The sequence below is a fragment of the Lissotriton vulgaris genome, chromosome 2_1 (genome assembly GCF_964263255.1).
Source record: "Lissotriton vulgaris chromosome 2_1, aLisVul1.2, whole genome shotgun sequence".
Lineage (NCBI taxonomy): Eukaryota > Metazoa > Chordata > Amphibia > Caudata > Salamandridae > Lissotriton > Lissotriton vulgaris.
The window spans coordinates 443759401-443786899 of record NC_141687.1 but is presented as its reverse complement, the minus strand read 5'-3'; the positions used below and the strand labels follow the sequence as shown (position 1 = coordinate 443786899).

Here is a 27499-nt window from a genome sequence, read left to right as displayed (position 1 = left end):
AACGGTGCTTAGGGGAAATGGCATTGAGTTTTGGAAATTCCTGCATTCTCTGCACCGTTCGCCTGCCTCAGCAGTCTTTCACTCCCAGGCGGATTGCCGTGGCTCGGGCCCCCTGGCCAGATAGAGTGGTAATATTCACCTGCCCTCCACGTGGTGGCCGAGGGACACATATTTGCACTGAGGAAGGCAGTTTCAGAAGCGCCTGGTTGCTTTCAGACCCTCGGGAGCCACGCTGATTGACCTCCTCCCTTCTCTGGCCTCAGCCCTTTGAAAATGATAAGAAGGTCCAGTTCCAGGTTGACGGATTTACAGCAGTGCTGCAGAGCTCAAAGAGAGCATATTCTCTGCCATCTACAGCATGCAAAAACCGTTAAGCCACCAGCATGGGGGACACAGCCTGGAGCTGACACTTGTAAGTATGTATAGAAGCAGTTTCTCAATTGCTGTTCGTTTCTTTTGGACTATTGGCAAAATATACATGTAAGGAGAGCTGTTTTGATCTACTGATGATTTGCGTTCCATGTCAGTATTCTATTACAGTAGCAGTGGGTTGCATCAATATCTGGTGTATTGTAATTTGAGATGATCATTTCCACATTTAAGGCAGGAGCCAGACAAAAAAAAAAGAATTTTTTGATTTAATAATTTGGTGTCTCCCGTCTGAATCGGATCTATTGAAATGTATGAATCATCTCAATTTATTTTTAGCACAGCTTTTCTATCTATGTTTACTTTATCAGTCAAGGGTCATTAATGTCGGTCAAACATATTTTAAATAACGTTCTTCCTATAATTACAGTTAAAGTGTGTACAAATGAGTGTAAAAAGTACTGGCTTCTGGTGATAATGTTACTCTTTGTTGACTGTTTAAATAGGTGTTATGAAACGTGCATAACGTTACTGGAGAGTACTGTGCTCAATGACTCATGAAGCCATGTACTACTCATTTAAAATGGTTGTTACAGTCATGTACCTAGAGCGTAAAAGAACTATGGTCATATTTATGATATTGCCTACTACTGGTTCAGCATTTCTTGTTTACATCTTCTGCTGTAGGAGTCCTTCTTCCCATGCAAAGAAATCCTGCCCACTCACGTGAATTTCTACATTGAGATGTTCAGTGCAATGGTCCTTGTGATATCTTATCCGCCTCATCCCTTTTCCCCCTACAAGTTGGACATGGGCTTATATTTGTTATAATGTGGTTAGTTTAGCTTAACTACGTTTGAACACAAGGTTCTAAAGGCCATCTCATTGCTCCAATGGGTGAACTATATGATATCTTTTTCCCTTGTCGTCATTGCTTGATTTTTGGTCACGAGAAAGTGTCACTCATAGTTGTTAAAATGTCACTCATAATTGCAGTGAAATTATTAAAAATGTCACACATTGTAATATGAAACATTGGCAGCTATGTATGTTACATGGTTCTTCGGTAAGCAGGGGCCGGTTGCTCCGCACATTAGTTAACTGGCACAGTCAGCAGCTCCACATGGCCTTCTCCCCCATCCGCTCCTTGCAAGGAAACCACACACTGTCTATTAAAGTATTCTTCATTTTAATAACCCCTTGATATCCTTGATGTGGCAGCACAATTAGTCTCCTTGCAGTGAGGCAGGAATATGAATTGTGTGTCCATTTAACACTATTCGATCTGCAATAGTGCTGAATTCTGATCTAACTCCAGGGCATTGCACATGAAATAATGTTCTGTAATCTGCATGGTACACATTCTTTGCATCAGGCAAAATGTATATAACACAATGAGAATTAACCTTACCTATAGGGAAATCGCTCATGAGACTGTTCGTGATGAGTGACTTCAGAAAATCCAAACAGCCATTAACACCAGAGTCTGAAAGACACTCCTAGCAAGCATAAGGTTCATGGTAGAGTTAATCAACAGACACTAAAACTGCTCTGTGAGATGCTGCTTTTGTCACATAGATCCTTTTATTACTGTGCAGTTCATAAGTTATAACCTAGCACAGTGAGCTATGAACTGCCATCAAAGTGCTACATGCAACCAGCATTGAACAGGTTAGAAATTTATGTCTTTTTCCAGTCTTTGACAATCCTAATTTTACTAAAAACGGTTTGTTGGGGTAGAAATACATTGTAATTAGTAAAGTGAACCCACTGTGGGGCGCTGCAGAAGTTGCATTAGTCGTTTTAGCTGATGTATTACAAAAGAGTGCATTTACATGCACTTTTGCATTCAGTTTTTTCAAACTTTTCCCGGGGACAGGGGAAACTTCTTATCAAAATCTTACTTGAGGAAGGCTCTCTTGCTAAAATTCAGATTGGTTATTACATCTGGCTTTCTGAAGCGCCATTTGAGGATTAGGGTGGAGTCAATAGAGTAAGTGTGTGGAGCCAGGGGAAGTAGGCGGAGCCAGAGGAAGAGTGTGGAGCCAGAGATAGTGGGTCTGGCCACCTAAAAAAATTTGAGCACTTGGACTTAATATTTTACTAATTAAGTACTGGCGTACCTGGAACTCAGGAAACAGAACACCTTGAGGAAAGAAAAGGGAACATAAACTAAAACAGTGTTGTAACATAACCCCTGCTAAAGGCATGTCATAGCAACGAAAGTGATCTCTGCTCATAAATCAAAAAAATATAGGAAATTATTTCACTGTTAATTTTATGAAACCTACGAACATGTGGACTAGTTTCTTCTCCAAAATGAGACATATTCATCCCTTTTCATGCCAAGCGATGTGTCTGGTCCAGTATGTTATTTTATTATTATTTAATTAGCACATTTACCAACTGTAGTGTTGGGCCTCAGGCCCACATGCTAGTAAATGACCGAGACTGACACTGCATAATTGGGTAGGATAACTGGCCACATGCAGTTGCACCCGGGCCCTTTTATTAGCGGGGTCACGTCACTCGTTACACCCGTAATGGATGGGTCTGTAGGTGTAGTTTGTCCAGACCTCAAGGGAGTGGCTGAAAGTACAGCTTCCTGTGGAACACTAGAACATGTGCCACAGGACATTACATTCCTCCCCAACTTTATTGACGAACAAGCAAACTGTTGGTCCAACCTGTGGGTACAAAACAAACAGTTAACTAAATACCACAGGGTCCATCGGTCTTCTGAGTCAGGTGGCAGGACGACGTCAGACATGAGCTGGTGACTCGGCTGGCAGCAGGACCTTCTCGGCGGGCACCCATGGTTTAACCTGAAGGGCTTAGGAAACGACCGCTGGCTTGGAGACATCCGCTGCATAGCGTCAGTTCACTGATGATGACATGTCTTGCGTGGCTCCCATCTCGCTGACGTTGGTGATGGTCTGTGGTGAGTTCGAACAGTTCTTTATAGTGGGTTGCGTCAAGGATATGGATGGGGTCCCAAGTGAGAGTTCTTGGAGGCGCTGTCTGATCATTTGTCTCTGTGGAACATGTTGGCTACAACCGATAACCTGTCTGTGGGGCAAAGTCTCTCTTCACTCTCTCACCTAGGGAAGCCCATTTTTGGGGCTGCTGTGAGACTGCAGGAGGGCTGCACTTGGAGTTGCTTGTGTGCCGACTGGAGGAAGCTACAGGGCCACCGAGGAGCCGTTACTTAGTCGCGCGCACAACGCTCTAGGGCGGATGAGTTTTGGATGAGATTTGCTCTCTCTGCTGCAGTTCAGGTGTAGGCTGGGTTCACAGGAAGCATCTGGTTTCCTTTGTCGGCTGATGTGGCGACAGTGCAGGGCTCCAGTCAACCAGTACTCTGGGAGTGGTGTTGTTTGACGCAGATGCTGATGGCTGGCATTATGGAGATTGCCAGCCATGTGGTGACTTGGGATGACAGGTAGTGGTGACTTGCTGGGAAAGTTGGATGTCAGGAGGGACTTGGCAGCCATGTGCCTCCACCTGCCTGAGGTTGAGTGTCTGTGGTGGGTTGACACGTAGAGTGTGTGGATCCTCTCTTGCCTGTAGGCGGGTCACTGCCGAGTCCATCCTAGGGTGGTGCGAGGGAGGACACTGTGTTGCCTTCGGCCCACTACGGGGTTCCACTTGGGCAGTAGAGATGTGGTTGCTCTCTGTGCTACATTCAGCAGTGCTTCCTTTTGGAGATGTCTGTATCTCCTGGGTGCCATCCCATTCTGTCTGGTTCCCTGGTGCAGTCTTCTGCAGTCCTCTGACTTTGCGTGCTTTGTCTTCTGTCTGGACGTTTTCTTCTGGCGCTTTGTGTGCCTGTAGCATAGCTTGCGATTAGGTCTGTGTACCAGAAGGGGCGAGTGATGCGATATCTCCTCCGGCAGTGGCGTAGGACAGCCACATGTGGTGTGCGCTCTGCACAAGCTTCTCTTGAGCTGTTAGCGGGGACAGCGACCTTGAGACGTTGCTGCTTTGGCTGGCCGTCCACTCTTGTTGGTGGTGGCTATCCGTGCGTAGCCCTGACTTTCCTGCAGCTCTTTGCATTTTTTTTTCAGTATCTCCTGGTACTTTGCAGAGGTGGCAGGACGTGTTCATACCTATAGGATGCCGGTTTGCGCTGGTGCAGCTTGGGGCGCCTTGCTGCATCTCGAATGTGGCAGCTACCTGGAGACTCCGCTGTCTTCATAGGAGTCCTGGCTGTTCTCATTTGCGGGGTTTCTTCAATGCTGCAGCAGTCTCTCATTGGCCTGGGGCGGATCACTGACAGAATTTCGACCTCCTAAATATCGACCTACAGGAATATCGAGTCAACAATATCGAGAGCAAAAATATCGACATCCTATCTACAACATGATAAGTACAAAAATATCGAAAAAATAATATAGATGTCAAAAATATCGATGTTAAAAATATCGTTTTTTTTCCTTTTAATATATAAATGTAAAATAAAGTATATAACACTAATAAATAAAATCTACATAGTTAAAAGTATCTAATAATGTTTAAAATTAATAAATAATAGATATATATTAATAATACATTAATTAAATATAAACAGTAAATATATAATATATATGTACTGAACAATAAGCATTAATTATTATTTTAATAATTTACAAATTAATAAAATATATTCTAAATTACTAATACATTTACAAACATAACACAATAACATAAATAAAATTTAACTAATATAAAAAATTAAATAAACATTTAATTTTTTAACAATTAATTATATAAAACATTGGATAGCGTAAGGGTAAAAACTACTATTCCCACTCCAGAGAGTGCAACAGTAGGGAAAGCGTTGGATAGCGTAGGAGTTAAAATTACTATTCCCACTCCAGAGAGTGCAACAGTAGGGAAAGCGTTGGATAGCGTAGGAGTTAAAATTACTATTCGCACTCCAGAGAGTGCAACAGTAGGGAAAACGTTGGATAGCGTAGGGGTAAAAATTACTATTCCCACTCCAGAGAGTGCAACAGTAGGGAAAGCGTTGGATAGCATAGTAGTATAAATTACTATTCCCACTCCAGAGAGTGCAACAGTAGGGAAAGCGTTGGATAGCGTAGGAGTAAAAATTATTATTCCCACTCCAGAGAGTGCAACAGTAGGGAAAGCATTGGATAGCGTAGTAGTATAAATTACTATTCCCACTCCAGAGAGTGCAACAGTAGGGAAAGCGTTGGATAGCGTAGGGGTAAAAATTACTATTCCCACTCCAGAGAGTGCAACAGTAGGGAAAGCATTGGATAGCGTAGGGGTAAAAGTTACTATTCCCACTCCAGAGAGTGCAACAGTAGGGAAAGTGTTGGATAGCGTAGAGGTAAAAATTACTATTCCCACTCCAGAGAGTGCAACAGTAGGGAAAGCATTGGATAGCGTAGGGGTAAAAATTACTATTCCCACTCCAGAGAGTGCAACAGTAGGGAAAGCGTTGGATAGCGTAGGGGTAAAAATTACTATTCTCACTCCAGAGAGTGCAACAGTAGGGAAAGCGTTGGATAGCGTAGGGCTAAAAATTACTTTTCCCACTCCAGAGAGTGCAACAGTAGGGAAAGCGTTGGATAGCGTAGTAGTATAAATTACTATTCCCACTCCAGAGAGTGCAACAGTAGGGAAAGCGTTGGATAGTGTCGGAGTAAAAATTACTATTCCCACTCCAGAGAGTGCAACAGTAGGGAAAGCGTTGGATAGCGTAGGGGTAAAAATTACTATTCCCACTCCAGAGAGTGCAACAGTAGGGAAAGCATTGGATAGGATAGGGATAAAAATTACTATTCCCACTCCAGAGAGTGCAACAGTAGGGAAAGCGTTGGATAGCGTAGGGCTAAAAATTACTTTTCCCACTCCAGAGAGTGCAACAGTAGGGAAAGCGTTGGATAGCGTAGTAGTATAAATTACTATTCCCACTCCAGAGAGTGCAACAGTAGGGAAAGCGTTGGATAGTGTAGGAGTAAAAATTACTATTCCCACTCCAGAGAGTGCAACAGTAGGGAAAGCGTTGGATAGCGTAGGGGTAAAAATTACTATTCCCACTCCAGAGAGTGCAACAGTAGGGAAAGCGTTGGATAGCGTAGGAGTTAAAATTACTATTCCCACTCCAGAGAGTGCAACAGTAGGGAAAACGTTGGATAGCGTAGGAGTTAAAATTACTATTCGCACTCCAGAGAGTGCAACAGTAGGGAAAACGTTGGATAGCGTAGAGGTAAAAATGACTATTCCCACTCCAGAGAGTGCAACAGTAGGGAAAGCTTTGGATAGCATAGTAGTATAAATTACTATTCCCACTCCAGAGAGTGCAACAGTAGGGAAAGCGTTGGATAGCGTAGAGGTAAAAATTACTATTCCCACTCCAGAGAGTGCAACAGTAGGGAAAGCATTGGATAGCGTAGGGGTAAAAATTACTATTCCCACTCCAGAGAGTGCAACAGTAGGGAAAGCGTTGGATAGCGTAGGGGTAAAAATTACTATTCTCACTCCAGAGAGTGCAACAGTAGGGAAAGCGTTGGATAGCGTAGGGCTAAAAATTACTTTTCCCACTCCAGAGAGTGCAACAGTAGGGAAAGCGTTGGATAGCGTAGTAGTATAAATTACTATTCCCACTCCAGAGAGTGCAACAGTAGGGAAAGCGTTGGATAGTGTAGGAGTAAAAATTACTATTCCCACTCCAGAGAGTGCAACAGTAGGGAAAGCGTTGGATAGCGTAGGGGTAAAAATTACTATTCCCACTCCAGAGAGTGCAACAGTAGGGAAAGCATTGGATAGCGTAGGAGTTAAAATTACTATTCGCACTCCAGAGAGTGCAACAGTAGGGAAAACGTTGGATAGCGTAGGGGTAAAAATTACTATTCCCACTCCAGAGAGTGCAACAGTAGGGAAAGCGTTGGATAGCATAGTAGTATAAATTACTATTCCCACTCCAGAGAGTGCAACAGTAGGGAAAGCGTTGGATAGCGTAGGAGTAAAAATTATTATTCCCACTCCAGAGAGTGCAACAGTAGGGAAAGCATTGGATAGCGTAGTAGTATAAATTACTATTCCCACTCCAGAGAGTGCAACAGTAGGGAAAGCGTTGGATAGCGTAGGGGTAAAAATTACTATTCCCACTCCAGAGAGTGCAACAGTAGGGAAAGCATTGGATAGCGTAGGGGTAAAAGTTACTATTCCCACTCCAGAGAGTGCAACAGTAGGGAAAGCGTTGGATAGCGTAGAGGTAAAAATTACTATTCCCACTCCAGAGAGTGCAACAGTAGGGAAAGCATTGGATAGCGTAGGGGTAAAAATTACTATTCCCACTCCAGAGAGTGCAACAGTAGGGAAAGCGTTGGATAGCGTAGGGGTAAAAATTACTATTCTCACTCCAGAGAGTGCAACAGTAGGGAAAGCGTTGGATAGCGTAGGTCTAAAAATTACTTTTCCCACTCCAGAGAGTGCAACAGTAGGGAAAGCGTTGGATAGCGTAGTAGTATAAATTACTATTCCCACTCCAGAGAGTGCAACAGTAGGGAAAGCGTTGGATAGTGTCGGAGTAAAAATTACTATTCCCACTCCAGAGAGTGCAACAGTAGGGAAAGCGTTGGATAGCGTAGGGGTAAAAATTACTATTCCCACTCCAGAGAGTGCAACAGTAGGGAAAGCATTGGATAGGATAGGGATAAAAATTACTATTCCCACTCCAGAGAGTGCAACAGTAGGGAAAGCGTTGGATAGCGTAGGGCTAAAAATTACTTTTCCCACTCCAGAGAGTGCAACAGTAGGGAAAGCGTTGGATAGCGTAGTAGTATAAATTACTATTCCCACTCCAGAGAGTGCAACAGTAGGGAAAGCGTTGGATAGTGTAGGAGTAAAAATTACTATTCCCACTCCAGAGAGTGCAACAGTAGGGAAAGCGTTGGATAGCGTAGGGGTAAAAATTACTATTCCCACTCCAGAGAGTGCAACAGTAGGGAAAGCGTTGGATAGCGTAGGAGTTAAAATTACTATTCCCACTCCAGAGAGTGCAACAGTAGGGAAAACGTTGGATAGCGTAGGAGTTAAAATTACTATTCGCACTCCAGAGAGTGCAACAGTAGGGAAAACGTTGGATAGCGTAGAGGTAAAAATGACTATTCCCACTCCAGAGAGTGCAACAGTAGGGAAAGCTTTGGATAGCATAGTAGTATAAATTACTATTCCCACTCCAGAGAGTGCAACAGTAGGGAAAGCGTTGGATAGCGTAGAGGTAAAAATTACTATTCCCACTCCAGAGAGTGCAACAGTAGGGAAAGCATTGGATAGCGTAGGGGTAAAAATTACTATTCCCACTCCAGAGAGTGCAACAGTAGGGAAAGCGTTGGATAGCGTAGGGGTTAAAATTACTATTCTCACTCCAGAGAGTGCAACAGTAGGGAAAGCGTTGGATAGCGTAGGGCTAAAAATTACTTTTCCCACTCCAGAGAGTGCAACAGTAGGGAAAGCGTTGGATAGCGTAGTAGTATAAATTACTATTCCCACTCCAGAGAGTGCAACAGTAGGGAAAGCGTTGGATAGTGTAGGAGTAAAAATTACTATTCCCACTCCAGAGAGTGCAACAGTAGGGAAAGCGTTGGATAGCGTAGGGGTAAAAATTACTTACTATTCCCACTCCAGAGAGTGCAACAGTAGGGAAAGCATTGGATAGGATAGGGGTAAAAATTACTATTCCCACTCCAGAGAGTGCAACAGTAGGGAAAGCATTGGATAGCGTAGGGCTAAAAATTACTTTTCCCACTCCAGAGAGTGCAACAGTAGGGAAAGCGTTGGATAGCGTAGTAGTATAAATTACTATTCCCACTCCAGAGAGTGCAACAGTAGGGAAAGCGTTGGATAGTGTAGGAGTAAAAATTACTATTCCCACTCCAGAGAGTGCAACAGTAGGGAAAGCGTTGGATAGCGTAGGGGTAAAAATTACTATTCCCACTCCAGAGAGTGCAACAGTAGGGAAAGCGTTGGATAGCGTAGGAGTTAAAATTACTATTCCCACTCCAGAGAGTGCAACAGTAGGGAAAACGTTGGATAGCGTAGGAGTTAAAATTACTAGTCGCACTCCAGAGAGTGCAACAGTAGGGAAAACGTTGGATAGCGTAGGGGTAAAAATTACTATTCCCACTCCAGAGAGTGCAACAGTAGGGAAAGCTTTGGATAGCATAGTAGTATAAATTACTATTCCCACTCCAGAGAGTGCAACAGTAGGGAAAGCGTTGGATAGCGTAGAGGTAAAAATTACTATTCCCACTCCAGAGAGTGCAACAGTAGGGAAAGTGTTGGATAGCGTAGAGGTAAAAATTACTATTCCCACTCCAGAGAGTGCAACAGTAGGGAAAGCATTGGATAGCGTAGGGGTAAAAATTACTATTCCCACTCCAGAGAGTGCAACAGTAGGGAAAGCGTTGGATAGCGTAGGGGTAAAAATTACTATTCTCACTCCAGAGAGTGCAACAGTAGGGAAAGCGTTGGATAGCGTAGGGCTAAAAATTACTTTTCCCACTCCAGAGAGTGCAACAGTAGGGAAAGCGTTGGATAGCGTAGTAGTATAAATTACTATTCCCACTCCAGAGAGTGCAACAGTAGGGAAAGCGTTGGATAGTGTCGGAGTAAAAATTACTATTCCCACTCCAGAGAGTGCAACAGTAGGGAAAGCGTTGGATAGCGTAGGGGTAAAAATTACTATTCCCACTCCAGAGAGTGCAACAGTAGGGAAAGCATTGGATAGGATAGGGATAAAAATTACTATTCCCACTCCAGAGAGTGCAACAGTAGGGAAAGCGTTGGATAGCGTAGGGCTAAAAATTACTTTTCCCACTCCAGAGAGTGCAACAGTAGGGAAAGCGTTGGATAGCGTAGTAGTATAAATTACTATTCCCACTCCAGAGAGTGCAACAGTAGGGAAAGCGTTGGATAGTGTAGGAGTAAAAATTACTATTCCCACTCCAGAGAGTGCAACAGTAGGGAAAGCGTTGGATAGCGTAGGGGTAAAAATTACTATTCCCACTCCAGAGAGTGCAACAGTAGGGAAAGCGTTGGATAGCGTAGGAGTTAAAATTACTATTCCCACTCCAGAGAGTGCAACAGTAGGGAAAACGTTGGATAGCGTAGGAGTTAAAATTACTATTCGCACTCCAGAGAGTGCAACAGTAGGGAAAACGTTGGATAGCGTAGAGGTAAAAATGACTATTCCCACTCCAGAGAGTGCAACAGTAGGGAAAGCTTTGGATAGCATAGTAGTAGTTCAAATTACTATTCCCACTCCAGAGAGTGCAACAGTAGGGAAAGCGTTGGATAGCGTAGAGGTAAAAATTACTATTCCCACTCCAGAGAGTGCAACAGTAGGGAAAGCATTGGATAGCGTAGGGGTAAAAATTACTATTCCCACTCCAGAGAGTGCAACAGTAGGGAAAGCGTTGGATAGCGTAGGGGTAAAAATTACTATTCTCACTCCAGAGAGTGCAACAGTAGGGAAAGCGTTGGATAGCGTAGGGCTAAAAATTACTTTTCCCACTCCAGAGAGTGCAACAGTAGGGAAAGCGTTGGATAGCGTAGTAGTATAAATTACTATTCCCACTCCAGAGAGTGCAACAGTAGGGAAAGCGTTGGATAGTGTAGGAGTAAAAATTACTATTCCCACTCCAGAGAGTGCAACAGTAGGGAAAGCGTTGGATAGCGTAGGGGTAAAAATTACTTACTATTCCCACTCCAGAGAGTGCAACAGTAGGGAAAGCATTGGATAGGATAGGGGTAAAAATTACTATTCCCACTCCAGAGAGTGCAACAGTAGGGAAAGCATTGGATAGCGTAGGGCTAAAAATTACTTTTCCCACTCCAGAGAGTGCAACAGTAGGGAAAGCGTTGGATAGCGTAGTAGTATAAATTACTATTCCCACTCCAGAGAGTGCAACAGTAGGGAAAGCGTTGGATAGTGTAGGAGTAAAAATTACTATTCCCACTCCAGAGAGTGCAACAGTAGGGAAAGCGTTGGATAGCGTAGGGGTAAAAATTACTATTCCCACTCCAGAGAGTGCAACAGTAGGGAAAGCGTTGGATAGCGTAGGAGTTAAAATTACTATTCCCACTCCAGAGAGTGCAACAGTAGGGAAAACGTTGGATAGCGTAGGAGTTAAAATTACTATTCGCACTCCAGAGAGTGCAACAGTAGGGAAAACGTTGGATAGCGTAGGGGTAAAAATTACTATTCCCACTCCAGAGAGTGCAACAGTAGGGAAAGCTTTGGATAGCATAGTAGTATAAATAACTATTCCCACTCCAGAGAGTGCAACAGTAGGGAAAGCGTTGGATAGCGTAGAGGTAAAAATTACTATTCCCACTCCAGAGAGTGCAACAGTAGGGAAAGCATTGGATAGCGTAGGGGTAAAAATTACTATTCCCACTCCAGAGAGTGCAACAGTAGGGAAAGCGTTGGATAGCGTAGGGGTAAAAATTACTATTCTCACTCCAGAGAGTGCAACAGTAGGGAAAGCGTTGGATAGCGTAGGGCTAAAAATTACTTTTCCCACTCCAGAGAGTGCAACAGTAGGGAAAGCGTTGGATAGCGTAGTAGTATACATTACTATTCCCACTCCAGAGAGTGCAACAGTAGGGAAAGCGTTGGATAGTGTAGGAGTAAAAATGACTATTCCCACTCCAGAGAGTGCAACAGTAGGGAAAGCGTTGGATAGCGTAGGGGTAAAAATTACTTACTATTCCCACTCCAGAGAGTGCAACAGTAGGGAAAGCATTGGATAGGATAGGGGTAAAAATTACTATTCCCACTCCAGAGAGTGCAACAGTAGGGAAAGCGTTGGATAGCGTAGGGTTAAAATTACTATTCCCACTCCAGAGAGTGCAACAGTAGGGAAAGCATTGAATAGTGTAGGGGTAAAAATTACTATTCCCACTCCAGAGAGTGCAACAGTAGGGAAAACGTTGGATAGCGTAGGGGTTAAAAATACTATTCCAACTCCAGAGAGTGCAACAGTAGGGAAATTGTTGGATAGTATAAGGGTTAAAATAACATACTGATAAATAAAAGATTTTTGTAATTATAAAAATATAAACTATTAAATAAATATAAACCATATACAATACCTATACATAATTATAAAATACATGATTAGCAAAATATATTTAACCTAAAATAAATTTTAAATAATAAATTTTAATAATATTTTATTACCAATTAATAATAATTAACACTTATATTATTAACAATACAATTATTGTTAATACATTATTAATTAATTACATTTTAATTACTTCCCACCATATTTCCCTATAAAACAACTACCCACAACATAACACATTTATCCATTTATGAATTAATGAAAATTAATTAGCAAATAATTAAAATTAATTAACTATTAATTAACATTAATTACCAATTAATTACATTTATGTTATAATTCCTACTAATTAATAATTAATCAAACATAATTAAATTACTTCCCACCCTATTCCCCTATAAACCCAAATCCCGCTACAGAACATATATATCAATTAATCAATTAATTATTTTTTTTCCAAATAATTAAAAATAATTAGCAATTAATTATAATTAATTAATAAATCCTACTAATTATTAATCAACTTACCATAATTAAATTACTTCCCACCCTATTCCCCTATAAACCCACAACCCGCTACAGAACATATATATCAATTAATAAATTCATTAAAATTAATTTCCAATTATTTACAAATAATTACCAATTAATTATAATTTATTAATAAATCCTACTAATTAATAATCAATTTACCATAATTAAATTACTTCCCACCCTATTCCCCTATAAACCTACAACCCGCTCCGGTACTAAAACATACAATTTTCTTATAAATTAATTTATTATTATATAAAATTAATACACATATAATAGTAATTATTTTAAATACTTAAGTTAAACATATAACACATACATAATAAAAAACTATAAAATAATACAAATATCGATATTAGTGTCATCGAAATTAGTAACATCGATATATATGCTATCGATATTACTAACTTCGATATTACTTACATCGATATAAAGAATTTCGGCATTACTTACCTTAGGGTCGATATTCTGTCCTACGATATTCTTGACTTCGATATTCTGCTCCTTCGATATTTCATACTCGATATTATGGTAGGTCGATATTTCCTACTCGATATTTTGACTGTGTACCGGCCTACTACGTAGGTGCGGCGTCTTCTCTCCCCTCCGCTGGCGGGGCATTGAAGAGCTTTTCTGGTGTGCGTTGCTCTTCCTGGCTGCAGCAGTGGACAGGTACTGGCATTGGGCTGCAGGCACTTGCGCGTCTCCCTCCTCATTGCTCTTTGTGATCACAGCAGGGGTCTTTTTTGATTCACAGCCGGGGCGGAGGGAACGAGCGGTATTCCCTAGCGCATATGCCCAGTGCGCCTTCCCTTGGAGACCGCTGCTCATTACACCCCCCTTGTCGCTCAGGTAGCGCCTTATCCCCGGGATGGATGGCGACCAGTTTCACCTTCCCCAGTGGGGTGGAGCATACCTTGTCCCTAAGCCGGCCTCGTGGACCAGAGGAGCCGTTGCAGTGCTGTGTTTCTTCCTGCTCCTTTACAGGGGGTTGACAGGCAGCGCTCAGCCGGTGGTGTCAGTGCCGGCGGCCTTTGTGTGGTGCCGCCTCGCTCCGGTCACACCTTGGGCGTGGATGGTGCCCCTGGGGATGCGATCAGGACTGCCACTGCTCCTCCTACCAGTGTACCCATGGCCTTCTCTCAGTCACGGTCTGTAGCATTGAGGCACCTCCGGTTTCGCACTGACCGCGACTCTTCACCCTTTTCTTGTGGCAGTGGAGGTCTTAGCGTGTAGGTGCCAGTACAACAGCTGGGAGCACGTTGTCTCCCCCCAGTATCACGCGGGCATCAGGAGCATCCTGAATGGGGGCAGCACCGCTCCCACGGAGAGAATGGCCAGCCTGTCGCCAGGGGACACACAAGATCAGACCCGCCTCATCTCCAGTGTAGTGTTGGGCCTTAGGCCCACATGCTGGTAAATGACCGAGACTGACACTGCATAATTGGGTACGAAAACTGGCCACAATCACATGCACCCAGGCCCTTTTATCAGTGGGGTCACGTCACTCGTTACACCCGTGATGGATGGGTGTGTGGGTGTAGTGTGTCTAGCACTCAAGGGTGTTGCTGCAAGTACAGCTTCCTGCAGAACACTAGAACGTGTCTCACAGGACATTACACCAACCAGAAGAGTGTTCTAGTGCTACAGTTGAAAACAACATGTTGAATAGAGAGGAATATCAGGAGATTATCAAAAGAGCAAGGATTAGAAAGATTTCCTAAAATAAATATTGTTAGCCGCTTCCCTAAGGAAGAGAGGGGAGGTATTATATTGCTGCAACAGACAAAAAGCTCATCCAGAGGATCTTTCTCTTGTAAGGTGGAATCACTGAAGGATATGGAGGCGCTTAGAAGAGGAGCCTGTTCAGAATATGTTTCTGAAATTTTTTGGGGCGACGTCTTGGATCAGTTTCAGCTATGGTGCGAGCGAATAAGGGATGATGTTTTAAACACAATTCTCTTTGTAGCCAAGGAGTGACAGGAGCCTGTCTACGCAAACCAAAGATCATGCTAATTTCAACATTCTGAGTCCTCTCTAATTTGGCAACACTCTTTATAAGAGAACGAGTGAAGAAATTGTTACAAAAATCAAGTCTGAAAATGATCATTGCGTGACACACATATTAGTGACATTCCAACAGTATTTAAAGGTGTTTTTAAAAAAGAGAAAAATGCAGGGATTACTTTATTCACCCCAATATTAAAAGTAAGGGCACTTTCTAGAGGAAAACAGAGATTTCTTACAATGTTTTTTGAAGTCAGTGGAGCTCGTGGGTCAGGTGGACTCGTTAGCGGCCGCTGGTACTGCAAAGTGGTGGGTGAGGGGAGAGGAACACAAAAAAAGACAGAATAAAAAAATAAATAATAAAGCACTTACCTGCTCTAACGGCCACCGCCTTCCTCCTGATCCTCGCCTCCTTTAAGAAACTGCTGCACACTGAGCATGTTCCCAGCCAGTCATACTGTCCTCTGTGCTTCGGATCCTTCGGATCTTTCTTAGTTCAAGGTTTCTATATCAATGCACCCCCTAAGTCAGCTATGCCACCTTCAGATACTGTCTGTTACCATGTCTCATCAGCATTCCATAAGCTCATTGTTAGAAATGGGGGTGTCTAGTTGGCAATAGTTTCAAACTTTGACCAAATAGAGACCCTTGCTTCTAGTCAGGAAAAGAGGGACACACTCCTAAAATAACCCCTGCTCACCCTCTTGGTAGCTTGGCACGAGAAGACTGGCTTATCTCAGAGGCAGTATGTAAACCATTTGTGAGCACATACAGTAACACAGTGAAAACACTACAAATGGTCACCACACTAGTTTAGAAAAATAAGTATCTTTATCTAAACAAGACCAAATGGCAATCCACAATACAGTATCAAAAATAGGCTCTTCAATTGTAGAAATAGTTCAGTTCAATGCAAGTTGTAAATGCAACACTTTTTCAACAAAGTACCTTAAATGCGTCACGCAAAATAAACAAAAGATTCGCAGGGAAGGTGAAGCGTCAGTTCCTTCCTTCAGGGGAGGCAGCGCACCTGTTTCTTACTGCAGCGCAGGGGAGGCAATGCGTCAGTTCCTTACTAAAGAGGAGGGGATGCGTCAGTTTCTTACTGCGTTCTGGTTACAATGCGACAAGATGGTGCCTCAATGCGTTGCGAAGTTCCGGTGCGATGCGACAAAATGACGGCTTGTTGCGATGCGGCGATCCAGTCCAATGCATCAACTTTTGCAGAAGCACAGCAGGCGCTGTGACAATGTTCTCGTGATGCATCGGGGCTCGTTGTAGATGCGGCAAGTTCTTCCACGTGGCTCGTAGATGCGTTCGGTCTCCGTGCAGATGCAATGCACTTCCCAGCCAAAACCAGTTTTGTCCTATCTTGTTCCCTGGGTTATTAATGTTTATGAGATGTTATAATCAACCTGCCTATTGTGGCCTGTGTGAACTGATAGCTTTGCATTAGTGAAAAACGAAATTGGCAGTATTTCACTATCAGGACATGCCACACACACCGGGCTTGTCCTACCTTTCACATACAATGCACCCTGCCTACAGGGGTACCTTTGGCCTACCGTTGGGGTGACTAACATGCAGAAAAGAGAAGGTTTAGGGAGTGGCAAGTGGGTGCACTTGCCAAGTCAACATGGCAGTCTCAGGCTGCAAAAACAACAATTGATGGACGGAATGCAGAACAATGTCATACATTCACCCCAGTACAGAGATCTGGGCCTAAATCCATCGTTTTTTTGCACTCCACACACCCCAGCTCAGACATGGCCAAATGCAAATCAGCCTTGATCCTGATCCTGTACCCGAACTGCCAAGCCATGTCTTTCCTGGACCGGAATCAAGCATCCTAGGACCGGTTTCTGGCTATCAGCCATGATAGCTTGACTCCAGTGGTGTGGAGAGCATGGGACTCATGTCAGAGCATCCCCATCCCACTCGGGGTGACAAATGCAAAAACAACAATTGATGGACAGAATGCAGAACAATGTCATACATTCACCCCAGTACAGAGATCTGGGCCTAAATCCATCGTTTTTTTGCACTCCACACCACCCCAGTCTCAGACTGCACACAGGCTCTGCAATGGCAGGCCCGAGCCACATTTTATGAGCTGCTTCTGTGGGTGGCACAATCAGTGCTGCAAGCCCACCAGCAGCATTTGATTTACAGGCCCTGGGAACACATGGTGCACTGTACTAGGGACAGGCAATTAAATCCAATACCCAATTTTGGAATCACTAATTCATACAACAATTTACAATAGGTAGCACCTGCACTTTGGCACTGAACAGCAGTGGCAAAGTGCCCAAGGCATCTAGACCAGCATAACCAGATGAGGCAACAGCAAAAAAAGGGAGACGAGCGACAATGGTGCTGAGTCCAACACTCATCATACAAGCTCTCAGGTGTTTCCTCTAGTTGGGTTTAAGCTATATCTTGTGGCAGCAACATCATTGTACCATAGACTCTCTATGGCATAGGTGAGTTGATTCGTTGTGCAATGTCAAGCTGTTGTATTACATCATAAGCTGTTGTGGATACCCCTAGATGGGTTCTATTACAAAGCGGTCGTTACAACGACTGCTTTGTTAGTACGCAATGTAATGACATTTCAAGTCATTACAACGACTTCCAGTAGAGGGCGCTCAGGTATTGGAAATGATTTCCAGCACCTTCCCTATGTTTGCACAAACTCGAGTAGGAATGGTTTATAATACTATCCCTAGGTCCAGTGCACCACTACTGGAAGTCGTTGTAAAGACTTGTGATGTAATACATCACATACTAACAACGCGGTCATGTAATGACCGCGTTGTAATGGCACGCAATGTATTACATTGTGTTGTAATGTGCCATAGTACCGTAAATGAAAGGGGAACATGTGACAATGTGAAATCCGGCAACAACACATGCACTTCATGCTTTAGATATCCCGATTTGAGTTTTTAATCTTGACATCTACTAGTGCCAAAAACAGGTCAGAAATATTACTCTGTGTTATAATTCAAGTCTGGCAAAGTGGAGATGTAGAGCAGCATTGTAACCCCTGTACCAAAATCTTACATGTGTGTTTGGAACAAACCAGTTTTTGTTTATCTTCCCTCCTGCAGAATATCGATTCTAAAACCTTTCCAGCCTAAGCCTAACTATTTGAGACACTTCAACTAATTCAAATTATTTCATCTCACGTCAGGAGTTTATCATCTCCACACTTAAACCCTGAATAAGTCATTAAGACAAAACCTATGTTGGCTGTCACTGTAAATGTGGTCGATATTGATGTAGGCTACAAGTTCAAGTAGAACAATGCATTGTTATTGGTAATGTTGATTTTGACCAATGGGTGCATGATTTATAATAATTGAGTCTACTTTCTGACTTTGACCTTCATATTTGTTGTAAAAGAGTTTGCCACTAACATCTTATCTCATCTCGCACAAAGCAGACCTATCACATACATTTACATTAATTTGCCCTCCAAATTCCAGATATAACATCACATTTCCTCTACTCTAAGTCATAATTTTGCATCAAGTGTATTAAGGCTCATCACAACATTCTGAGATTTTACATAATTGATGCTGTATGAATAATTCTATTGTTAGAAACTGGTAACGGTGAAGCAGATTCGAGCAGAAGGCAATAGACTTATGCTCTCAATTTAAAAGAGAGAAGTCAGTCATTCAGTCAAACATTCTTTAATCGGTTTTTCACAACCATAAAATAAGTTATTGAATTCACATATTAATAGATAATATAGGAATTCATTATAAACGTGCTGATTAAGCAAAAAACTATTCCACGAAACATCCTCGGGTCATGGATCGCAAACATTAAATATGAATGCATGTCTAATACATTAAAAGCAAAAAATATTCTACGAAGCAATCTCAAGTTATGGATCTGGAACATTAAATATAACTACACGTCTAATACATTAAACTGAATAAACAGCTAACGAAGGATGAGTAAAATAATGTATATATCTAAAATAAATCACAACATAATTCAGAAAAGAAGAATATGACAATGTGAAGACCTTGATGGGTTTCATTGGAACCACATCAAAAGACTGTTATGTTTTAGCAAAAATTCAAATTAGATCATTAAATATAAATAACATCCATGGGAGTTAGGAACAATATATGAGATATGAACTTCATTAAAACCACCTAAAATTGCCAATGGAAAATAAAATTAAAATGTGATCAGCAATTTTCAGTAAATCACATTAAAATCCATAGAAATTAAGAATAATGAGCATTGTGAAACCTAAAGATACAGACTTGATCACCTCTGCACATTCTGCTCCCTATTCTCCATTAACATAGGTAGAAAATCCTACTTCAGCTAAGATTTCCGGACTTTTGTGATGAGTTGCGGTTTACAAAAACAATTCACTCTCCTTACTAATTCAAGCTGCTTCTTAATATAACTGAGCCACTGCATTTTCTGCAAATGATTGAAACTAATACAACCCAGTATTATTTCACGATTAAGTACAGGCTTGTATTTTGGCCATAATAAGTGGCACAACATAATTGGGGTAATTTGTTTACGGTGAATTAAAGGGGTCAAGCCTAATTCCATGTGGCATATTCTAATTATCAGAGTAGTAGGAACTGCCAGCAGTCGTCTAGGAAAAGAGCGCTCTACTGCCTGCAAGCGTAAAGAGTTGCAGAAACCCCACACTCCGGCCCCATTCAAAACAAGAGAACATGAGTTTGCCTTATAGATATTAATGAATGCATCAATTGGTCTAGATCCCAATTTTCTCACAAACCTAAAGAGTGCTTCCAAGTTTTGATCAAGGTCTAAGCAAGGCACTGCCATGTGCCTCTATGGTCGAAAGGAACGCATAGACAGGCAAAGGTTTGAACATTAAGCAGTTTGTCATTATTAATAAAACTGAAACTTTAAATGGGGGGAGGTGTTCCTGACCACAATAACACACGATTTGGTTGTATTGAAATTTAGGCCTAAGTCACACAGAAATTCATTACATCTATATACAAGTAAAAGCATTTGCAGACCAACACCGGAATTGGCAACAGTGTAGCAAATTCATCGAGCAGAAGACAATAGACGTATTTTCTCCGCCTAGAAGAGAGAAGTATTTTTCATAGTTAAACAAATGGAACCATGCAGTGATTTTGACATCCATATGCGCAACGACAAATGTCTTAGGCCATAATAGGAACTTAGTGAAGCTAAAAGCCAGAGAGTGACACCATCTGCTTCAAAGTAGCTATGTCTTGCTGTACCAGTTCCCTGAGATGAAGGGCTATTGTGTAAAGGTCCCTACTGCCACCTCATCCCTAACCCTTTTCCCAGGTCTACATAGTTATTCTCCATCCTCTCAAGATTAAATCATAATTTTGTTTTGGACAAATTATCCAAAATCATTAAACCCAGCCACCTGTTATCTTCATCCCTCATTATGTCTAACTCATATCCAAAGCCTTGATCTCATTACAGCTCATTTGTTTTGCTGAACGTACCATTGAAACAGGAAGGTGTTAAGTTAGCTGAGCCTTCTTTGGACTTAGTCCCCACTAACTCTCTGCTATTTCAATTGCATCAGCTGACACCTATTTGCATGTAAAAAAGTGTGAGGGTATTTATAAAATATTTCTTTTCCTTATTTTATAATATTTCTTATATTACCATTACCATATAAGGGGTCATTACAATGTCAGGTTGAACCACTTCCGCCCGACACTGACTTGGTCTTGGGACCGACTGAAACCCTGTCGGCGGTCCCAACTGCCCAATCGTATTCCCATATTTCACTGTGGGAGCATGCAGTACGGCTGTAAACTGGCCATAGTGCATGATCCCCTAGTGAATTAGGGAAATGAGAGGTGCAGTTCATCCCTTCAACCTGGTGCCAGCCACAATGTGCAAGGGTCAAGGACAAACTAGAGACCTTGCACCAAAGGGGGCCCCAATGGTGGCCTCCAAACACTCTTTCCAACATTGTTTCCATGTCAGACAGAGCTGCATAGAAACTATAGTAGAAACCGTCATCGTAAACTCAAGGGCATGAAGGCCCGCCTTTGAGATTACTACTCAGCTTCCGACTGTCGTACGGATTCTCCGAGCCCCTCAGAAGCCAGCCAGAATTACTGGTTGGTTTCCTTTCTGACCACCTCCATCGTAATGAGGCAGTAGGAAAGAAAAAGGAGTGGCCCATTACTATGCAGCCATAAAGTCTGCGACTAGTCCGGAGTCTTTACTTGCCGCATCATAATTGGCCCAAAATTGCCAAGGAGCTTCATGGAAGATGCAATTCAAACAAATACCTATGTTGACTATCATGCAATAGACTAATGAGTTTTTCCTTTAAAAACACAAGTTTGTTATTCAAGTTGATTAACCATTTTAGAGTGATTTGAAGTGTTAGTTTCAGCAGAATATTGTAAGTTTTTTTTTAATTTGAAATATTCATAGAAAATATATTTTAGATTTTGTCAACTTTGAAGTAACTCTATAGTAATGTGTTACTGTTAACAGCTCAGTTTGTGAGAAGCAAACTTTCTGTGGAATATTCAACTACATTTTTTAAACATTAAACAATAAATGTACTCCTGTATCCAGCCTTTATGAGTAGAACTTAACATATCTTTTATTGCTTGTTATGTGGTGATAGTTGGCATAATGAGTTCCGAAGTAATTCAGACCTTTATTAAAAACTGTATTTTAGAGAGGATGAAAGTAAGGATGTGGAAAATAACCTGCACAATCCGAGTTAAGGAAGTTTGAATCATTAAAGGAAGTTCTGTTTTGCCATTTGTAAAGTTCAAACAATGAGTCAATCCTTAACTTTCTCAACCTTTGTAATAAACATTTTTAAACAAGTCTTCTAAAAAATCACAATTAGTCCAAAAAACTTTCTAATTAAAAAATTAACTTTGATTTCTTTAAAGTGGGGTTGGGGGTGTGACCGCGTTCTTTGCCAGGGCCGGTTTTTAGCCAATTTTGTTACAGGGCCGTTTTTGCAGCAACGCTGCAAAAACGACCCTGTAACAAAAATACGGCCCCCAGAGGCCCAAAACTGGCCCCCACCCTTGCGGCGCACCGGGGGATTGCCCGGTGCCCGCAACGACCAGTCCGGGCCAGGACCTAAGCAGCATTCAGAAATAAAATCAAGCAATCGTAATAAGGGGCAACCCTCATTTCATATAGGTCATTTGCACCGGAGTGTGTGTCAGTACAGAATTAGCTTTCCTTCGTTCCTATTCTCTCTTTCCTATATTACATTTGTACTCCAGGATTTCTATATTATGCATGGATAATATGTTCATTGCTCATCAAATGTGTGTTTGCTGCTTATGATTTGTTATATTTATTTCTCCTGTGATATGTATCTTAGGTTATATTATCCTCATGTATGTATCTTAGGTATAAACCTCTGCATTCTTCTCTGTCTCATTTTTGTTTATTTTTGTACTCTTTGCATTCTTAAATAAAAAAGATTTGAAATAAAAAAAAGGGTAAAATTAAAAATATTCAGGGAGAATGTGCTTTCTGATTGTCTTGGGGCCTGAAGTAATATCCACAATCTTACGCCAAGGATGTGCAATTTGTACACTGAATAGTTTGGGAATGTAAATGCAATTTGTGATGCAACTTCTGTACTAGTAGGTCACATCACATATTTTCCATTTGCACTAGGTTGCAAAATGGCCTCTCAAATGAATATTCATTAGGCAGGTCACAATGTCTGACCCCCCGCTTGAACGGTTGCAAATGCAGGGCTAGAGCAGCGGCTGCTCCTCTGCTATTGCCCAGGAGTGTTGCCACCCCCTGCTAGGAGGGTAAAAAAAGAAAAGAAATTAAAAAGAAAACAAGAATAAACCTGGGTTTATTATTGTTTTTTTTTGTTTCCCATTGAGTCTTAGGGCTGGGGTTAGGGGGATGATGGGTACCACAGGGAGAGTGGTGCGCATTGCTTTCAATGGAAAAGATGGTTTGGCCAGCAGTAACAGGCTGGCCACATCATCACTGACACGTTAGCTGTCTCCACCCTAGCTGCATTGCTGAGTTGGAGACTGCACAGTGCAGGCTCCCAGTCTACCTGGGAGCACAAATCATCGGTGCCCAGGCCAATCCTAAAGCTGCTCTCATTCATGTTTTTTGTAATAGATTGCATATGTAGTTTAATAAATTGGTAAGAAGTTCTTGACATATAAAATAACTTGCATGCATCTCAAAAAGGTGTTATGCGGTCACATAATGTGAGACTTTGGGACTCATAGACTCAGTGACCTCAAACTAAATTTGTACAAGGCATTAAGGGGCAGATGTTGGACCGTTTTTTGCACTTGAAACAGGGAATTTGGCCCCTTTGAGACAGCAAAAATGTGTGCCCAATGTACCAACCCTATTTTGCGAGTCGCGAACAAATTAGCGACTCGCAAAATATGGTTAGCCTTGCAGTGTAGTTCCTATTTTCCCAATAGGCTCTCACATTGGAATAACATAAACAGCAGTGTAGACGTAGGACTGAGGTCATCTAGGTCTCTACTGACTATGTTAGACTTAATTTAGGTTTGCCATCTAGCTCAGAGGTCACTAGAAACTTTATTGAATGAATAGGGAGGGGTTAACTTCCCTGATTTAGACAAGAAGGGATTCAGCTCATGACAACCGCATAAACATGACAACTTTGCTCCCTCAGAATAAAGAGTGTATCTCTAGAGTTGTGTGAAAACAATAGACAGCTATTTCACTCAGTCAATCGTGCATGCTTAGTTCCACCAGAGTGCAGAGAAATAGAGAGATGGGCGTTTTCAATAAAAGGTGTTATTTTATTGAGCAGTCTTCTTTCTCATGCAAGAGAAATGAATTGCCACAATTGCAATGCTTATCATGAAGTAAAGTGCGTACAGTAAAAGTAGTATTATGAAATAATACTGTAAAAGCATTGATACGGTTTCTTAGTCATATGATACTTTAAAATGGATAAAATATATACATACATAAAAACATTGACTAACAAACTCAACTGGTGTTTCTAGATACGCCTACCCCAGTGTACCTGACCTAAGCCTAATACGTGGGAAGGAGTAAGTGAGTTTGCAGTTTTTAAGTTAAGTTAAGTTTTGCCAAGTATCGGAATCAAGAATTCTCTCTAAGGTTTTAATCAGCTCTGTACCTTGGTTCTAGAATGAAGGAGGTCTTGTATCTCGCTTCTCAGGACTCGATTTCCCAGCAACCCGCGAGGGTGACTTGGGAGCACCGGAGCTGGATTTTCTCGGCGTGAGAAAAGGCAGCTTCTCCAGCGCGTCAAAGGGGAGGGGCGGATTCCTCTGGCTCTCGCATCAGCTGGGCTCCGGATAAGTAGATAGCCGCTCTGCTCCACACCACCTTGTGTTTGCTTAAGGCAACGTTGGTATATTTATACCTGAAAGGTGGCGGGTTTGACGTAAGGTTGGACATAAGACGTCACTAAGAACTAACAGTTCTTTCTGGACTCCAGGAGTTCTTATGCAAATCAAAACAAAAGCAGGGGGATTCCCGGGCTGCTGGAGGCTTGGTTTGTTTAAAGAACGCGTTGTACTTTCTAGGAGTCTATGGGAGTAGCCTTGCAGTGCTTTGGACTGCCAAGGCAATTACTAAATATGGATATGATTCTTATGCCTTTATACGGATACTATTTATTATAACCACATAAGGGCATAAATCGGGAATATTGAATTAGGGTCCTTGATAGAAACACAACAGCCTCTCGCTATTAGAAAAGGGAGTGCCGATGTATAATTTTTTTGCAACCGCAATTACAGTCACAAAACACTCGCAGTTTACCACCCTTCTAAGAAGGGTTGCGAGCCAGTGTAAACGGGAAGGGGTCCCCAGGGGGCCCCTCCCCCTTTGTGAATGGGTGTGCAAATATTTTCTGAGAACAGGCAGTGGTCGCTGGGACCGCTGCCTACCTTTAAAAAAATAAACTTGAAAGTTTAATATTTCTTTTTTAAATGCATCCCATTTTCCTTTAAGGAAAACAGGCTGAAGCAGTCACAGACATGGTGGTCTGTGAGTGCGAACTATTCCCAATGCTGTTGCAAATTGTGACAACCTCATTAATATTCAAGAGATATGCAACTTGCGACCCATTGGGAATCGCAAACAGTGTCTGAGACACTGCTGTACATTAAGTTTAGCGAGTCTCACATTGCGAGTCGCAATTTTGCTCAATTTGCGACTCGCTAAACTTAATAGTCGTGCATATGGTCCTAAATGTTTATTTTAAATGTCACTGTCAAATGTAATTACTTTTTATTAAATAAGTGACCTAAAAGAAAAGTGAAAAATTATAGAATGAAATTGAAAATATGCACCTATTTTACTTTGTTGCATTATGCCCCTATATTATCTTGAAGAACAGTATATTGAATGTATATCTCACCCAAACACTGCTATTTACAAAAGGTTGATTGGCTACTTTACCACGTAACACAATTTAGCTCTACGCCCATGAGCCTTTCCAATAATTAATACATTTACGCTATGTGGCATCACGTTTCGTCACACGAGAAGAAGTGTATAACTGCATTAATTAAGATCCTCAGTACTTTAAAAAATTGTATACAAAAAATGCATATCGGTTGAGAGTTTAGTATATTCTAGTATATTCGCTATTAATCTGTTTTATTTTCCATATTTCTGTGCAAGAAAGTGTATCTTATTACTCCATGTATAACACTGTGTTGATTTTTGTGCTTTCACAGGAGACTGCATTGTACCAGGAATTACATACACATGCACCTGTTCGTCTCCTTCATGCTAAGGGCCGTTAGCATCTTTATAAACGACAAAGTGGTCCACACCCACATTGGGATGAAAGAGATGGATTCTATGCTACTTGGTGACCTCAGAAATATTATGATAGCGCCTGTATTGGACAAATCGCAATATGTAAGCTGATTTCTGCAAGCAACATGTTTTAAATCTCTATTGCATTAAAATTGATTCACAGTACATTATCATTACCAATTATATTATTTGCTTTGTCGTATTTTCAGTTCCATTTTCTGTATATGCATATTTATCATGTGCATGACGTGCGTGAGTAACGGTAGAGTTTTGAACGAAGAAGTCGATATTTGTAAACTGATGATTTTTTTTTATTTCTCGTACATCTTGCCGTATGTTTCCGAATGTTCTATGAATCAGTAACACTCAGGCCACCTATACATGATTCGCTGTAGGTATTTGCAAAGTCTTGTATCTGTGGAAAGAAAGTAGAATTGGGAAAGAGGACGCCAAAGTAAGGTACTTTCGATTTTCAACATGAACGTCATTAATTGAATGGCCTTCTGTTCTGAGGTGTGAACATAGTGGCGCAGACAAACCCCCCACTGGGGAAACCATGTTACAGAGGATGATGCCAATTCCTGGTGAATGTGAAACACAGGACTCATAGGGGCATATTATCAAGGGGGTTTATCTCCACTTTTTTGGCTTTAAAAGCCAAGAAAGCGGAGATAAAATTATCTCCCTATTACCTAGCTGCCGCTAACACCAGTACAGCTAGTAGGAGATAGCGACCATCTTGGGCCCCGCTTTGCATGTCAGTGATATTTATCACTAATGAGATGCAAAGTGGGCGTGCCAAGATGTTAGAGACTGAAAACAGTCGCTAACATCGCTATCTCCTATTACCAACTTTTGGAGATATTCGCGCTAAGCGGGAATATCTCCAAAACTAACACCTGCCCTGAGCAGTTCTTAGCCATGTTATCCAATGGGAGGTGGATAACATGGCTAAGAGCATTAGCTCGCTAATGCATGAATATCGCTGACTTTTCAGCGATATTCATGCTTTGCGGCGATTTTTACCGCATTTGCGTTAAACCTTGGTAATACCAAGGTTTATTTGCGGTAGAAATCGCCGCAGCGCTGCGGTAAATTTGTGTCTCTAACCAAGCAATAGCGATAATTATCGCTATTGCTTGGTAATATGCCCCATAATTCCCAAACAGGGGTGATCACAAAATTCAAGCGCAGTAGACCAGGTGTCATCATCATCCATATCATGCCCGAGACTAACGTGTGCTTCAACTTGCACAGTCTAAGGAAACAGGTTCCCCTTATTTGCAAGCATGCATGATGCTCTGGTAGGGCTAATACAAAACCTTACTGGAGCGACTTTACGGTTTGTGATCCGTGAAGTAATTTGTAATTAAAAAGACGTATACCCCAGAGAAAGTGAAAAAACAGTATTTGTGCCACCCAGTGATGTTGCTTTGTTAACTAAATTTAGAAGAAGCAGGCCACGCTTTCTGTTGTATAACGAGCTCGACAGGGGAATGAAAACTGAAAATTTGTGGGCCCTGCCTGCTGCTCCCCTTGAGATGGCCTGTTATATCAAAACCACTCTGCCGCTGAAGGTCTTAGGAGGTCCGTACAAACCTGAACAAAGAACAATAGCTCCGCCAAAGGCAATGGAAGTGCTCAATCGATCTTGATTTGTGCTTATCTAATTTCCTTTG

General features: G+C 41.8%; 1 protein-coding gene across 1 annotated transcript in view; it reads left to right on the top strand.

Moving 5' to 3' along the window:
• PTH2R (parathyroid hormone 2 receptor) overlaps positions 1 to 27499 on the top strand; it is a 721892-nt gene that overhangs the window by 373522 nt on the left and 320871 nt on the right. The window contains exon 6 of the mRNA XM_086958607.1: positions 25736 to 25922. Coding sequence (XP_086814733.1) covers positions 25736 to 25922 — 187 coding nt within the window. The remainder of the gene's footprint in view (positions 1 to 25735; positions 25923 to 27499) is intronic.